This window comes from Labeo rohita, chromosome 21 (genome assembly GCF_022985175.1).
Source record: "Labeo rohita strain BAU-BD-2019 chromosome 21, IGBB_LRoh.1.0, whole genome shotgun sequence".
In the NCBI taxonomy this organism is placed as follows: Eukaryota; Metazoa; Chordata; class Actinopteri; order Cypriniformes; family Cyprinidae; genus Labeo; species Labeo rohita.
In genome coordinates this window covers 22,715,374-22,732,348 of record NC_066889.1, presented here as the reverse complement: position 1 = coordinate 22,732,348, position 16,975 = coordinate 22,715,374, and the positions used below count along the sequence as shown (strand labels likewise).

The 16,975-nt window shown below is 38.2% G+C and overlaps 2 protein-coding genes across 6 annotated transcripts in view; one reads left to right on the top strand and one right to left on the bottom strand.

Annotated features, from left to right (window-relative positions):
• Nucleotides 1–625: 625 nt before the first annotated feature.
• setb (SET nuclear proto-oncogene b) lies at nucleotides 626–4,049 on the bottom strand. 2 transcript variants are annotated; one of them, XM_051092348.1, is made up of 8 exons: nucleotides 3,740–4,049; nucleotides 2,780–2,837; nucleotides 2,192–2,334; nucleotides 1,985–2,088; nucleotides 1,597–1,710; nucleotides 1,344–1,514; nucleotides 1,125–1,268; nucleotides 626–1,023 (listed from the first exon to the last, which is right to left on the bottom strand). In XM_051092348.1, the coding sequence occupies exons 1-8, from the start codon at nucleotides 3,810–3,812 to the stop codon at nucleotides 1,003–1,005; spliced, it is 828 nt and encodes a 275-aa protein (XP_050948305.1). In that variant the 5' UTR covers nucleotides 3,813–4,049; the 3' UTR covers nucleotides 626–1,002. The 2 variants fall into 2 exon arrangements, with proteins under 2 accessions (XP_050948305.1, XP_050948306.1); XM_051092349.1 differs by having other exon boundaries at nucleotides 1,130–1,268.
• Nucleotides 4,050–5,894: 1,845 nt separating this feature from the next.
• Nucleotides 5,895–16,975, top strand: part of specc1lb (sperm antigen with calponin homology and coiled-coil domains 1-like b) — a 36,039-nt gene continuing 24,958 nt past the window's right edge. For all 4 annotated transcript variants that reach the window (XM_051092338.1, XM_051092336.1, XM_051092337.1 and 1 more), the window contains exons 1-4: nucleotides 5,895–6,065; nucleotides 14,760–14,940; nucleotides 15,077–15,221; nucleotides 15,301–16,940. In XM_051092338.1, coding sequence (XP_050948295.1) covers nucleotides 14,797–14,940; nucleotides 15,077–15,221; nucleotides 15,301–16,940 — 1,929 coding nt within the window. In that variant the 5' untranslated portion in view covers nucleotides 5,895–6,065; nucleotides 14,760–14,796. The remainder of the gene's footprint in view (nucleotides 6,066–14,759; nucleotides 14,941–15,076; nucleotides 15,222–15,300; nucleotides 16,941–16,975) is intronic.

The window sequence follows — 16,975 nt, the reverse complement described above, 5'->3', positions numbered from 1 at the left end:
ATGACTGATGACATACCATTCAACATTAAGCTAAACAGACTAAAATTACATTTAGAAAAACCTTTAAAGATGTACTGAAGGCTCTTCGACGTTGATTTGTACATCTCCAATAAAGAAAACAGGTGGAGAAAAGACCACTTGTAGAGTTTTTTAAGATTCTACAGGCTTTATTATCTCATTTAAATAATCCTTTAATTAGCCAAGCTCAAAATTACAAGAGGAAGTTTTTTTGTGTTTTGTTTTTATTAAAAATGTTTCAAACCTCATGGGTGTCTGTAAAACATTACAATGAAAATTCAATCAACATAAACCCAAATGTTGATGTGTCAAATGCCCACTCGCCCCACCCGACCCCATTGAACTGTCAACAATAATAACTGCCATACCCTGATATTGACCCCAAAACATTTACAAGAGGTGACAGGAGCTAGCTGGTGCTTTCCTTTTGTCCAATAAATCACATAGGAAAAACAGTGTCAACTCTTTGGGGCCCACCTCTGCATTAAAGAAAATATACAAAAGAAAAAGAAAAAAAAAAAAAGTGGCTAGGTATGTACGCTATGATTAGATCACTGCACCATGGCTTATTACTTCAACTCACAACCATTCACAGAGAGAGAGAGAGAAAAAAAAAAAAAAAAAAAAAATCATTTCATATACTTAATATATAAACTGCTATTTACTTCAGTTTAGTCTACAGAGGATGACGTGCAGATTGTTAATATTTCAATATTTGTCTTTGGAGATGGTTGTAATTAAAGATGACGCAAGAGGCTTCAGCAAACAAGATGCCACTAGTTTTCCAATGCAGGAACTGTATGTCCAGGGAATTAACTGGGTTCAGACATGGTCAGGACAGGAGAGGCTTCAGTAGAACAGAAGATGGAGCACAAAAAAAATAAAATAAAAAAATAAAAACAAAGCATTTTGCTCCCATGGTTGGAGGATGACTTCAAAAAGGAAAGAACAGGTACAAGTGTTGGAATATGTCCTTATCAGCCTTTAGTCATCCTCCCCATCATCCTGAAAAAGGAGGAGAGGAAAAAATAAGTTACGAGTCGAAATACATGCATCTATACAATAAAGTTCTCAAAATTATAGCCAAAGTTTTGAATAATTCTCACCTCACCATCTTCTCCATCATCCTCCTCTTCGTCTTCCTCTCCCTCTTCCTCATCCCCTTCCTCATCGATGTCCTCCAAACCCTCCTCTTCTTCCTCATCGTCCTCCTCCTCACCTTCACCCTCTTCTTCATCCATATCAGGGACCTGAGAATAAAGAGGGGGATGAATACAAGCTCTGACTTGCTAAGGCTAATATACACTTCCAATAAGATTACATACCAGGTAGTACTGCAGAGGGTTGGGCCAGATGTCATCTTTAATGACCTCGCCGAGTTCATCAGCCCCCGCGTCGGAGTGATCGGTGAACCAGGTGAAGAAGCTCTCCGGCTCTTCATGTTGCCTCTTCTTCCCTGCCTTGTTCTGTGTCTGTCCAGTACGCTTCGTCAGGTCCTGCAACACACGATTAAGTTAACAGACGCCCAAAAAGGAACAGCATCAAGCCAAAATGGACCAAAAATAAAACTTAACCTACCTTTCCAGCCTTCCATTTGATTTCAGTGGATTTTGAAGACGGGTCACCGCTCTCATTCAAGTGGAACTCTTTTGAGAGGACTTTGTTTTCAAAGTATGGATTTTCATCAAAGTACTGCAGAGAAGATAAATCACAGGTCAAACAAATTGGTTTGTCACAGCTGTGTTTTACACTCTTAAAAATAAATTAATTCTATAAAGAAACTTGAACATTCATGGAACATTCTTTAAAACATTCTTCAAAATGGTTCTTTTAGGAACTGTTCACTGAAAGGTTTTTTGGGGAACCAAAAATGGTTCTTCTATGGCATCGCTGCAAAAACACCTGTTTGGAAGCTTTATTTTTAAAAGCATACGTTCAGACTTGACCAGATGAAAAAGGTACTTACAAAATCTATTCTGTAACCCGATTTGATGTCCTCAAATTCCGTGACCTCCACTCTGGTCAGGTAATGAAGTGCTTCTTCATCCTCCTCACCGAGCAAGGCTGAAACTAGTAGTCAAAATTCCAAAAAATAGATCATTAGAAACAAATACCAGAAATCAACAATATTTAACATCAACAGCTGCTTTCAATATTGCATGCATCTTCTCACCTTGTGGATGGTTGACGAATGTTGTGACCCAGAAGTTTGGAATTTTGGCTATGAGTTCTGATCTCTTCTGGAAGAATGGCTGACGTAGCTTATTGTACTTCTGCTCTACTTTTAAAATTTCCTCACTTGCCTGCTCATTCAATCTGAGGAAGGGAAATACAAATAAACACAATGCATTAAATGTGCACTTACAAATGTGACCATGGACCACAAAACCAGTCTTACGTAGCATGGACATATTTGGAGCAATAGACAAAAATACATTGTATGGGTTAAAATTATAGATTTTTTTTTTTTACACCAAAAATCATTAGAATATTAAGTAAGATCATGTTCCATGAAGATATATTGTACATCTTCTACCACAGATATCAAAACTTAATTTTTGATTAGTAATATGCATTGCTAAGAACTTTATTTGGACAACTTTAAAGGTGTTTTTTTTTGCACTCTAAGATTTCACATTTTCAAATTTCTTATTATTACAGCTTTTAGATGTATAATTCTCAATTTCAAAATATTGACCCTCACGGCTGATTTTGTGGTCCAGGGTCACAAATGATACTTGAGCAGCAATTGCAAACTTACCTGTCGATTTCATTCTGTACTTCATCAATGTGTTCAATTGCCTCCTGTTGCTCTTTTTCTGAAATGCAATAAGTTAACAAATGTTAATTCACTATCCTGCAAAAAGCAGTAACGTTACAATTCCACAAGCATGCAATTCTAAAACACAAAAGCATCACAAAACGCATGCAACTACATAATAAAAATGTATTTGTACAACGTAAACACGATCCATTTCATAAATCCCTATGGAAAAAGCAAGAGTTTTATACCACCCTCATCTGATGCAAAACCACAAAGATAAGGTAAAAGTGAAACCGAGGTGTGAACGCCGGGCGACCAGCTCAATCCGGTGCAGCTGCGCAAGGCCGCGAGGTTTAAACGAAGGAGGCCATGCGTTGGGCCAGACTTACCTTCCTACCAATGAATTACACATTACTACAGCGCGTTAAAAGTTAAATCGAATCAGAAAGTAATTTCTATCTACTTTAGCATCGTTAAACACATATACGGTGCTTTGTGATGCAGCGGCAGCGTGGTTCAGTGACACATGCGGGAATGGTTCGTGATGGCGGGGGAGACACAATAACCAGTTAGCCTATTAGCACACAACATGGAGGCAATACAGCGCGCAAATAACACTGGAGTCACATTGGAGTTAAAAACACAGCTAAGCACATAAACAAACGGAAACAGCTAGGAAATGCGTTGTTTTTATAAGTTAAACAGCGTGTGAGCGCAATGTTCGTCGCGCGTGGCACAATGAAGCCGCCGAGCGAGGAAACATGGCCTCCGGTGCGCGCAACATCACTGTGCTGAAACTACCCCGCAAAAAACGACTTCAGCCGGGCACAAACTCGTGCTTCGCTTAAAGGTTCAAATAAACGCCTAGCGGCTAGTTAAAACTGCTATTCGTGCTTTAAACGCAAGAAGTGTAAGTTACTGAAAATGGCGGTGCGCAGGAGGCCGCCATTACTTTACCCGAGGTCTCGTCCGCTCCGTCGTGATTCGAGTTCTGCTCCTTTCGGCTCACTTTCGCCGCCGACGCCGACATTATTCCCCCACAGCCGAGGATTTGCCTTCTTGCTCCTGAAACAAAAACTCCGGAACGTCCTCCTTCGCTCGAGAAAAGCGAAAGAAGGGGGAAATAAAGTTGCTTCTAGCTCAGTTTAGAAGTGCGAATATCACAACGTGTGTTGCGCTTCCCCTCCACACATACAACACACGCACACTCAAATGAGAGATGCGTATCACACCACGCACCTCCTCTTTTCTGACACCCGCCACTGTGAGCTCGCATGCGCGCCCCCCGGCAGTGCCGAGAACGCGCTTTAGGAGAATAAAGAGCCACGCCTCCTCCGGGGAATAATATAATATAATAATAATAATAATAATAACAATAAGAGACGCGTAATTGGGGCAAAAAATATTTTGCACACTTAAGTAAAAAAAGGATTTAAAAGAAATATTGGTTATAAAACACACACTATTGTTTAAAATTTTGTTTTAAAAAAATACAGTAAAAACAGCAATACTGTGAAATGTTTTTTTTTTACCATTTAAATCTATTTGAAAAATTCTATTTTTAAAATGCATTTTATTCCTGTAATGCAAAGCTAAAGTTTCAGCATCATTACTCCAGTGTTCAGTGTCACGTGATCTTTCAGAAATCATTCTATTATGCTGATTTGGAGCTCAAGAAATATTGCTTCTTATTATTAATACTGAAAACAGTTGTGTTGTTTAACAGCACTTACAGACCAATTTCATATTTTTAGGGTGAATAACATAATATAATATAATATAATATAATATAATATAATATAATATAATATAATATAATATATTCAGATAGGTAATATTTAAAATAAAAAATAACAATTGGAGACAAGTTAATTGGGGCAAAAAAAATATTTGGCACACGTTGAATACTATTTTTCAAAAGTTCGGGGCTGATATGATTTTTATCCAAGCTTATTCGTTCATTGAAAAATACAGTAAAAACAGTATTGTTGTGAAATAATATTACAATTTAAAATAACAGTTTTGTATTTGCATATAAATTTAAAATGTATTTTACTGTATTTTCAGCATCATTTTCAGCATCATTACTCCAGTCACATGATCCTTCAGAAATTATTTTGTTGTTCTGTCTCTACCATATTTCACCAAATTCAACAAGGTCACACAGGCTTGTTACATAGACAATACAAAATACAGAACTGAAATTCCTGTAATCTCAATTCATTTACTCATCATTTACCTGAACGCTTATATGTGATAGGTTTAAAGATATTTGACCCATATTGTGTTTTGGCGGAATACATTTTGGTGAATATTTTGAGGAATATATGCATGCATCAGCGCTTATCAATATTTAGCTTTGCTAATCCTCAGAAATAAGGTATAAGAGTTACACCGATTACACTTTAATGATGCTATTTTAATGTTACAAAGCGCGCGGCTATGCGCGTCTCCGACAAGAAGACACATTTTTGTGAAGCCAGAAATCATAAAGAAAATAATGCGTGTTTTTTCATATATCGCTGTATTCAATTATTCAATATTCTTTTTCCCCTCCTCCCCAATATCGCTTTTTATTTATTTTTTTTTTTTCGGAAAAAAATTAATATAGTGATGCAAGACTTTAACTGAGGCCAGATAGAGCTTAATTATGATTTACGCTTGAAAGCGTAATATGTGGTTTCTAAATTGCAACCGCACATTACGGAAGTCTCTTTATGAAAAAGATTATTTGCATTTGAATTAACTGTATCTAAGCTTTTCATTCAAGGAGACAGAGTAAACAAACTTCAGGAAGACTGCAATACTAGTCCTTTAATCTGAGTCGTCTAAATTTGTGAATGTCCTGCAACCTTAGTTTTAGTGTCCCAGACTACATACTACTACAAACAGCATTTTTTTTTTTTTTTGGAGTTTAAAGTTTCTTTAAACAAAACGTCTTTCCTTTTCTTTAACCACCCTTCAATATTGTATTTATCAACCCCAGTGTATACAATGTAATTAAATTCTCTCCGCAAAAGCAGATTTTGCCCAAGACTTTTATTTTGAAAAATACAGTAATTTACTGAAAAAAGGCGTGACCGAACATTCTATCCTGCTTCACACGGCGTTCGGTCTCGGATTGGTAGGAGGACTGAGAAGCAAAAGCATCACTCTGCTGCCGGGGAGTCGGAAAGCAGAGATTTTTTCTACAACATTAAAGCGTTTATTTACTTTTCTACAATGAAGACGCCAGCCTGTGTTCATTCGGATGCATCCTAGGAAGTTCTCCGTGGAGCGCGAGGTGAAATGTCATTTAAGTTATTGTCCTGTCCTCGATCGATGTCGTTTATTCTTCTCAATTGTGTCCCAGTTCGATTATGGTCAGTTCTGTGGGTAAAGAGCAATTTAGGCCTAACGGGAGCTTTTAAAACTTTTTTCCTAAATGAAAGTTCATATATAATAATGTATCGTGTAACTGTATTAGTAATGACAAGTTTGTCTTAATGATAATAACGCTGCGTTTGTAATAAGATGAGTCATTGTAACTTTTACGTGTGTTATGTAAATTATGATGGCAGCTGTGCTAGTTTCACAGTCAAGTTAAAATGCATGTAACAAATTTCATAAATACAGTGGCACTTTGGCTTTCCAAGACTGTTTTTAAGCTTAAAAGACACAGACGCTAAGAATTTTGTAGTGACAAACTAGTCAAACATACCTAACTAGTCATTTAGCATGAACAGTAACTTATTTTAAACAGTCTCCTCCACTTAAAGTGGTTATTTTGGGCCAGTCCCACATCAGAGGACTTTTTGATGGATAGATAATTATTGAATAGCATGTCACACCACTTTATCTATATATACAGTCTGTATCAAAATGGTAGTTATTAATGGCAGGAGAATTTCCTTTACTTTTCAGACTAGGCTGTTCTGAGTCTATGGCATCCATAGCTTTTTCTCATGAAGGCATTTGATGTGCTGGTTTGAATTGATTCTAGCAGGCAGCAGCACATTCCAGTCAACCCAACGCCCCCAGACATCCAAAGCATTTTGGGGAGTGCTTCAGGGTAGAGCATATGGGTACTAGCAAACCCTCACTGCTGGTTATGAAGGAATATTTTTAATTTAGTAGCAGGAAATCTTATTGTAATAGTTATTTATATTGCTTAGCTTTTTTGTTGAGCATTTCTGCCAAGAAATACTTTGCTGATGAATTTGGCAGTGTGAAATTTTCTTCATTTCTTACTCAGCACCTGAGGAATATTTTTCTTGGTCCATAACAGGTTCATCTGTCACTTTTATTGCTTTCAGATTCAGAGCTCGACACTTTTTCCACAGCTCAGTAGTGATTGGTTAGTCATGCATTTTAAGTGCTGAGATTCATGGTGTCAAGTTTAACTTTAAAAATGTGTGGCCTTTTGCTAATTCTCTTTTCTTGAAGTCAACATGAAACCAAAACCTAATTATTTTGCTATTTCCTGGACTTATTGTGACTGATTCATTGGCGTATGCTATCCACCTTTTTTTTTTTTTTTTTCAGCGCAGAAGTAAGCCTATGGGTGAAACTTACAGTTCATTAGCCGCTATATGGAAATAACGAGAAGAATAACAACGTGCAGTAAACTGTACAACTGTTTGCGCTACAAACCATTGTGCTCATAATTAAGATAATACATTAAAATAAAATAAGACACACCAATTTGCAATATCAAGCAGCAAAGCGAACTGTTTTGTACATCTGAAAATAGCTGGACGTGAAGTAGACCGGAAGCCTGACCCATAAAATTTACAAATGGCCACGCCTGTTCTTGCGTGAAAAAAAAAGGTGGATACTTAAAAGAAAAATATTTGTCTTTAGTTATGCATCAACATAATATTTTTAAAAAAAGAGAAATCAAAATCAAAACACTGACACGCTTTATCAGAAAATGTTTCAGTCATTGATTTCGACCAGTTTAACTATTTCAGCCGAAACTGAAAATTCTTTTTTTTTTTTGTTTTGTCCGTACTCTTTTGGCTGATTAAAATTTTTGTTGGCTAAAAATCACTACTCTTTAAGGATGTAAGGATGTTATCAATATCATGATATTGAGATATCAAAACGGTCTCTATATTATCATGGTCAAATGATGATATGAACCAAAAAGGTCTTCCGGGCAAAAAGTGTGGTTTTTAAAGTTTAAACTTCTTATTCCAACATAAAAGGTCTTTTTAAAGTTATGTTTTGGGCCATTATGCTTTGGCACAGTGTCTGTAAAACAAACTAAAACTGAAAGCACAATTTGGCTTAAACGCTGAGCGTTTCAAAGCAAAGCATGCTCTTCATTTAGGTGATCAGCTTGTGATCCGTTGTTTTCCACACCTTAGAACGGCTCTGTTCACAGTGAATGAATGCGTTAAACTCATTTATTGCATATATTGTGAGTTTAGCGTGCATTTAGGAACACAACGGCCACCAATTATGCTTTATTTTTGTGGCAGATGATTGCAGCATTTCACTAGATTTGTAGTAAGATGCATTTTTGTAAGCCTGTTTTCACTGCAGCTGGAGTTTTCTGTCAAAATAAAAGCTTTACTGCCATTTCTGTCTAAATAAAAGCCTAAAACTGCAGTATGAATTGCTGACAATTAGCGGTTTAAATCGGTAACGTTACTGCAGTCAAAATTCAAAATATCTCTTATAAATGTAGAAAGAAGTATTGTACAGTGAAAATAATATACCTATGAAATATAAATTTCATTTATTTAACAGTGCAGTTGTTTTACAATATATGGCTGTTTAGGGCTGCACGATTATGACAAAAATCGTGATTGTCGATTATTACCTTGAAATTGTAATTGTGATTATTAATTACGATTATCACAATTTACAATGAATGATGTTTTGAATAGCTTTATACCATTATTTGAAAACTGCATGCCACATTTTTATATATAGTTTCTTCTTTAAATATAAAAAAGTTACAATTTAAAAATTAAAACAATGAGGAAAAAAAAACCTTAAGATAACCTGTAGGAAAAATACACACTCTCTCTCTCTCAGACACACACTCACACACACATCTTAAAAAAGCAGAATAATGTAAGTGGATTTTTTTTTTTTTTTTTGTAGTTGTGCTTTTGAATGATTACATAATTGTGGCATCTGTAATTGTAATCGCGATTAGAAATTCAAATAATTGTGCAGCCCTAACTGTTACTGTCATAGTTGTTGTTGTTGTTGTTATTATTATTATTATTATTATTATATTCTAATTTGTTTGGCTTTCTAAAACACCAGTGTGGATGTAATTTAGACTGAGACAATATATCACAAATAAAAATAGGTTTGAGTGCCCTTTAAATTTCAGGTACAAGTCAATTCACTGACTTTTTTTCTGAATTGTTTTCTTAGTTAAGAGCATGAGTTGGAGCTCCTAATTTTAAACTCTCAAAGTGCATTAGATAGAATAATTTAACTTAATGTGCAAAATTTTCATTTTTTTCCCAATTCTTTAGTTGTCTTCTTTTTTTAAATTTTTAAATATCGTAACGTGGACTTCATATTGTGATATTATTGTATCATGAGATTTTGATATCGTTGATATTCCTACTAGTCTTTAAAATCTTTCAAAATCAAAACATTCCTCCAACCTCCTGGCTCCATTATAGTATTTAAAGCCTTTCGCAATCCAAACAATTCCCAGTGGATAAAATCAGGGACCGCCCTACTGTTTTTTTTTTTTTTTTTCTCTTTCTCATTGAATATCCTGTATTGGAAATGGGGGTTGTGAAACCTGTTTAATGTTGACTCGATTTCAAAATGTCATTTATGACGTCAAAGAAATCTTTATAATGGCTTTTTAATATGTTTTTGTCCTTTGAGCACCTCATTAGAAATTTGTATTGGTTTCAACACACTTGGATGAAAACGACTGCCTGTGTGCCCAGTGGGACGTCCTGTGGACGCTGACCCAGTTGTATCTCTCTTGAGCACATTAGCAGCTCTCAGAGGAATGATTTCATTGAATGGAAGCTCTTATTAGTAGCGTCATGGTTCTTATGTCTCAGACCTTTGGCAGGGATTGGGATGTTTCACTTGATGGAAAAACAACCTTTAAAAATAGTGTTTTCTCACTAGGAGTAGTTTTGGGATTTTTTTTTTATAGGCTTATTTACAGGTTTAGGCCTCCTGCTGTAATAATTGCAGACTGTGTGTGTGCGTAATCAACTATCCAAACAAACACATTCCTCCCAGCAGCCTTCATACTGATGCTCAATTAACAAGCTGCTGCTGTGTCAGGTCTATGAGGAATTTCCCATTAGATGTGTGTCTGAAATATCCCAAAAAATAGGTTTGCGGTGAGATACGGCAAACAAAATCGAATCCCTTGAACTTCACAGGGCCGTCTCACCTGTTTTGCATATCAAACGGTTTGTTCAGGCTAAGCATCAGAAGGTCAGGACTGCGGTCGCCGTTTAGAGATTCCTGGATTGTTCTATCCTTCTTGGATTCCCTCTCGAGAGAATTACTTCTTGTTTTTGTTTTTCAAAAGCTTTTTTTCCCCATGAGGTCTATTTCTGAAGTCTGAACTTCACTGTGGCCGGTAGGTAACAGGCCAACGTTTTTACCACATGGATCTCCCTCAACAAAACAACATCTGTTTTTCTTGAGTGCACCATTCTCAGTTTTTAAGGATTGTTAACTTCTATGCTTCCTTTCGCACATTTCTTTTGTTTTGCAAAGCAAAGCATCTATTTATTTTTCTTACCCACAGCACTGGATACATTTTCTCATCCTGCACTATACAAGGGCCAAATGACTTTCAACCATCTTGCACATATTTGAAGCATCGCAAACTGTCGCTTCCACAGCCAAATCGACCACACAGGAAGAAATTCAAACATGGTCATTATGTCTAAAGGCCCCATTCACACGCAGAACGATGACTATAGGGACCACATTAGATTCCACAGTAATAAGCAATGAAATGTTACAGTTATGTCCTCTACTGCTCAAGCTCTTTAAAATGGATTCTGGTTGGCTGCCAGTATTTTTATCATTCATCAGCTTTGAAAAATAATTCTGAAAGTGACTCCAACAATATTGTTCCACTGTGTTGTTAACATTATAGCTGTGGTTTGAGCTTCCTCATTCTCAATTAAAATGATAATGAAAACATTTTAGTTGTAGTTATCATTGTAATTATCATTCTTGGTGTGAATGGACCTTAAAGGGAACCCAGGGTAAGAACACTTGTTTGGTTTAATATTATACAAATGATGTCTTTTACTATAAGATGTAGTAGAAAACTCACGAAAGATTTAGATTATTAAAAAAAAAAACAGTTTTATACATATTTTGCCATTATAACATAAAATGCCTACACTCTGTGAGCTACTGATGCTACCTGTTGCTATTTTTACCACAACACAACTCAGAATACTCAATTCAGAAAAAAAATACTGATACGATGATTACAGCTTCTGAAAGAGCTTACAGGTGCCGATGGATATAAGCATATGCTCAAACCAAATGTCGCACCATCAGTTTCCCCACAAGGAGTCTAAACACCCCGGATATCCACGCCGAGAAACTCCTTCAGTGGCTGCGGCATCATGTCAAGCATCAGCATGTTTATATCCGGTCAGGATGGCATCTAGCGTTTCTTGTCTCTGCCGTTTGTAAACTCTTTCAGTAACTGTGGTCTACTAATAGCCTCAAAGGCATCAGGGCTAAAGTGGAAAGAACAAAGACGCAGGTTTTTTAGGAAGTTTTATCCATCCACAGGCATCTTCCCGTTCTTTTCTCCTCTTCTTATCGCTAGGAAAAGCAGTGAAGACTTACAGTGCTTCTCTTGTTGGCCTTCGACTGAAAATAACAACCAAAGGCCGCACAATGTGGTATCGTATCAGTATTTTATTTTCCAAGTTGTGTATTCCAATTTGTTTTGCAGTTAAAATGGCAACAGGTTGCACCAGTAGCTCACCGAGTGCAACCATTTGCCGTAATCTAAATAATGTCGCCTCCCCATAGTTTAAAATGTATAGAAAATGATGTGGGGTTTTTAAAATAATGTTCATTTTCATAGGTTTTCTACTACATATTTCATTACGAGTACATAATTTGTTATATTAAGCCATTTAAGTCCTAATACCCGGGGTTCCTTTAAAAGTAATGTGTTGTTTTGGGATGTTTAAATTTTCAAAATTTTGAAAAGTTGTTTTAATCTATTCAGTCTGTCCCTATCTTATTTAGTTTGAACATCTGTGTTGAAGACCGCCATCTAAACAGGTTCTCAGAGGCTTCTTTATGCACCTGGAATGACCCTTGACCCCAAGAGACATTGAAAGACATGCAAGTCCTTGGCATAGTGTGAGCTGACTTGAAAGACAAACCCACCCCCATCCTCAAAAGCTTTGAAAGCGTATTTTGTGTTTTAGCCTCTAACCTCTTTCCAATGTCCAGAGTTTTAGAGTTTGTAGGATACATCAAGATATTTTAACTTAAAATATTCAGTGTTGTTTTTATTCTAATTTTAAATACTGCCAGCTCAGATTCCACTGGCGATCATTGAGTTTGTCCTGTTACTCGATATGAATTTGCTTTTGTGGCTGCTCGTGTTTGAGGCTGTGTGTTTTTGAATCAATTTTAGAAGCGTGTTGATGGATATGTCTGGATAAGTGTTGTGGCGCTGTGGTTCAGAGCGCTCAAGTTTGTGCAAATGCCCGGTAGCTGTTTGCATATCGAGGACTGAAATCAAGTTTGGATGGAATGTTTTGGGTTTGATAGAAAGTTGCATGCAATGACCTCTCAAGTGGGAAGTTAACTTTGCACAGCTGAAGAATTTTACTGCAGAGAGCCTTCCTTTTCCCTCAGGACTTGTCCAGCTATTTTTTTTATGATATTTCCGGAAGATAAGAAATTGTTGAATAAAGTTGTTACTTTTGTTTATTTTTGAGTACAAAAAGTATTCTCATAGCTTCAGGAAATTATGGTTGAACCACTGATGTCACATGGACTATTTTAATGATGATCTTACTACCTTTCTGATCCTTGAACGTAGTAGTTGCATGTCTATGCAGGGTCAGAAAGATTTCATTTTTAATATCTCAATTTGTGTTCCAAAGATAAAGTTCTGAAGGGTTTGGAATGACATGAGGGTTAGTAATTAATGACAGAAATTTGCGGTGAAATTATTATTTTTTTCTTTCTGCACTGGAAGCTAGAATTTAAAAAAAAAAAAAAAAAAATTTATATATATATATATATATATATATATATATATATAATTTTTTTTTTTTTTTTAATTCTCATTTGCAGCTCAGAGTTCATTGAATTTATAAATGGCTACATTTTGCAACACCATCAGGTTTGGCTTAATGTGTCTATCCTTCTTTCGATAAGACTGTGAGTTGTGGTCTGCAGTTGAGCGTGGTGCTTTTTGTTTTGACTTCTGTTCAAACATATCAACTTAAAAGGCTTGTGGGTAAAAATAGGGGTGTTTAGGCTGGTGCCTATCTGGGCATGCCTCATCTGTTTGCCATCAAAGTATCCAAATCGCCACAGTTTCAATTTGCAAAGAGAGGCCACATAAGGGCAGGAAAAGGTCAGAGTTCACAAGCTGCATGAGCATTGCAGTGAATTCTCTGAGGTTCTTGATTTCTAGTAGTTACATCAACATGTGAGTACACTTATACTTGCACAGGTTGCTCTTCTAGACTTCTTTTGTTATTGCATTATAATTTTCATAGCTACAAAAGATTTACAAAAGAGCTATAGCATTTTTACATATGTGACCCTGAACCACAAAAGCAAGTCGCACAGGTATATTTGTAGCAATAGCCAAACATAAATTGTATGGGTCAAAATCACTGATTTTTATTTTATGCCAAAAATCATTAGGATATTAAGTAAAGGTCATGTTCCATGAAGATTTTATGTAAATTTTCTACCGTAAATATATCAAAACTTAATTTTTTATTAGTAATATGCATTGCTAAGAACTTAATTTAAACAATTTTAAAGGCGATTTTCTCAATATTTAAATTTTTTTGGACCTTCATATTCCAGAATTTCAAATAGTTGTATCTCAGCCTAATATTGTCCTATCCTAAGCTTATTCCCAATTTCTCAATCTCAATTTCAAAAAATGTACCCTTATGTTTTTTGGTCCAGAGTCACATATTAGAAAGACATGAGATGTGTAGACATATCAGATATAAATGAATTCATGAATCTTTATATAAAGCCATAACATATAATATGCATATACTAGTTTTTACTGTATTTGAGGAAATTTTGCCCTATTTGACCTTCACACACACAAACAGTTTAAATTTACAAACGGCTTCTATTTTTCCTCTTCACTACATTGTAGTTGCTGTGTTTTTTCTAGCCTCAGGCTTAGCCCTGCTGCTCTAGACTTTCAAAGCCTTTTAAGGCTAGACGCAGTTGGTCAGCTCCTCCAACGGGCCTGGCCTCCACCCATGATGATGTGATAAGAAAGGCAGTTCCATCCTCTTCTGACCCTCCTCCAATCACACAGTCTTGTGTGCATTCAAACACTGACCAATGACTGTTTTCCCCTAAAGTGTCTGAGTTTACAGTGTGTGTAAAGCTGCATAAATAGAGTCCTCAGGGACCGTAATGTTACATTCTAACTGTCTCGAAGCAAAAACATAAGACGTGTACACAATGTGTTCCCCGAGGAAAATAACCAGTGCTGGAGAAAGGTAATGAGATATTTCGATTAAAGCTCTGTGTGATTGAATGCTATTAAATGCTATAAAAGAAAAAGAAAGGTTTGAAGACAAAAATATGTGGTAGAGATGCCTTTGTGATGCATCTACAGCTGGGTTTACTTAGCACTGCATGTAACCGCTTCTTTTTTAAACACTGTTCTGTATTTTGCAAAGCAGTGGGGTATTCTGCAATTTTTGTTGGTACATTCGAATGCATGTCATAGAGAAAATATATCCAGATGACTCATTGGCCATTTTCCTTCATTTAGATTACGCTGTAAATGTATCAAGAACCTGGAACCAAGCATGAAAAAGGCGACCAAGCCCACGGCCGCCACCTCCAGAACCTCAGCGGGCTCTAAAGCCCCAGGCAGACCTGAGGGAAGCAGCATTATGGGCACAGGTGGCAAGATGACGAACAAAACCCAGAGTTCAGCTCCACTGTCTAAGGTAACTGTTTAATAATGAGGAAGCTGAAATAGTTGCTTTTAATCATTATGAATATGTTGAACCAAGTGCCAGCTAAGAGTTGCATTGTGATTTGTCTGTAGCAGATGATTAACTTAATGTTTTGCATGCTAACCAGGCAAAGAGCAATGATGATCTCCCAGCGGTGAGTGCAGGAAGTGGAGCAGTGTCTGTTAGCAACAGTAACACTACTGCTAGAAACAAGAGGGGAAGCTCCTCTCAGAACACCAGCAGCACTGAGACCAGGTCCAAGACCAGTTCAGGTAGAGCTAAGCATTGCCTTGGTTCTGAAGATGTTACGAGAAATTACGTTTGGCATATAACCATTTCTTTCTCCTGAAGGTCTTTCAGGAAGGCGTGCCTTGTCATCCACATCCAAGGATCCAGGCACAACCCGAGAGACCTTGCGAGACCGTACCAGAGCTGGTGCTGCCAAAAAGCTTGCTGGGCCCACCGATGCCATGCCTCAGAAGCGATCGCGATGCCGTACGGTAGCCGAGACTGATTCTCGGATGAGCAAATCTCGCTCCGACAGCCAGATAAGTCATAAAGCAGTGCTGGAGTGTCAAGTGAAGGACCTCCTAGGCTTAGCCAAGAGCAAAGACTTGGAGATCCTCCATCTCCGCTCTGAACTTAGAGGTATGAGAGCTCAGCTTGGTCTGGAGGAACTTGAGGCTCCTGATCCAGAACAAGCACCTCAAGAGATCAAGCAGCCTCAGGAGAAGGAGGTTTCTTCTGTGATCAGTGCTACAGATGTAGAGTCCACTCTGCTCCTCCTTCAAGATCAGAACCAAGGCATTCTTGATGAGCTAAATATGTTGAAGAGTGAAAACCGGATGCTGAAGGATCGCCTCAATGCTCTCGGTTTCTCTCTTGAGCATCGTCTAGACAGTCCTGACAAAGTTCTGCGCTGCCCGTCACTTAGTCCCGAGCCTGTAACTTCTGGCTGCAGTGGAAATAGCGGAGGTGGTATGCGTGCATCTTCTACAGAATGTTCCGCCCAAGGGTCTACCGAGGACCTTCTGTCGGAAACAAGACGGGTGGGCTCTCCTGATGCAGTGGACAGTGAATGCAGTGAGGCCTACCAGCCAATCACCTCCAGTGATGATGCTCTGGATGCTCCTTCAGGTTGTGGATCATCTTCTGAATCAGAAGGAGGGCCACCAAGCCGAGAACATTCCCGTAGGGGGAGCAGCGGAAACACCAGTGAGGTTTCCGTGGCTTGCCTGACCGAGCGCATCCATCAGATGGAGGAGAACCAGCATAGCACAGCTGAAGAACTCCAAGCCACTCTACAGGAGCTTGCTGATCTGCAGCAGATCACCCAAGAGCTGACCACAGAGAACGAACGCCTGGGCGAGGAACGTGCCATTCTGGTCGACTCCCTTTGTCAACAAGGCGAACGTCTGGAACTGTACGGAAGACAGCTGGACTACTTCCGTGGCCTTCTTGACGAGCATCGAGTGGCCTACGCCAAGGATGATGAAGATGCCAAAAGCGGCCGATATGTGGAGTTGGAAAGGCGCTACGCTGAACTAAACGAGGGGTCGCGTTTTGAGCGGGAGCAGCTGCTGGGCGTTCAGCAACAGCTAAGCAGCGCCCTCAAGATGGCGGAACAGGAGAACGCAGAAGCTCAAGGCCTGATGGCGGCGTTAAAGGAGCGCGTCCATATGGCGGAGAGAGCTGTGGAAATGGAGCGGAGGGAGCGGGCAGTCGCCAAAGCGGAGTGGGAAGCGTTGAGGGTTGTGTCCGAAGGGGAGCAGGTGGAGCTGAATCGATGCAGAATCCAACTTGAGCAAGAGAGGCAAAGAGTGGCACAGCTCCTCTCCATCCACAATGCAGGGGATAAGACAGACATACGCCACCTGCTGGACAGCGAGAGGTTAGACAAAGAGCGAGCCGAGTCCAAAGCAGTTCAGTTACAAGAGGAGCTGGGGCACACGCGCAGCGAAGCTGCCCAGCTTCAAGAGGCAATTAGCAAGGTAAAACTAACAAATACTGTTGATTATCTTTAGTT

Coding starts and splice junctions, on each gene's coding strand:
- setb (XM_051092348.1), bottom strand. CDS start 3,812: ATGTCGGCGTCGGCGGCGAAAGTGAGCCGAAAGGAGCAGAACTCGAAT. Junction 1,515..1,596: donor TCAAATGGAAGGCTGGAAAG/GTAGGTTAAGTT, acceptor CGTGTGTTGCAG/GACCTGACGAAGCGTACTGG. Junction 1,269..1,343: donor ACCCTCTGCAGTACTACCTG/GTATGTAATCTT, acceptor CTTTATTCTCAG/GTCCCTGATATGGATGAAGA.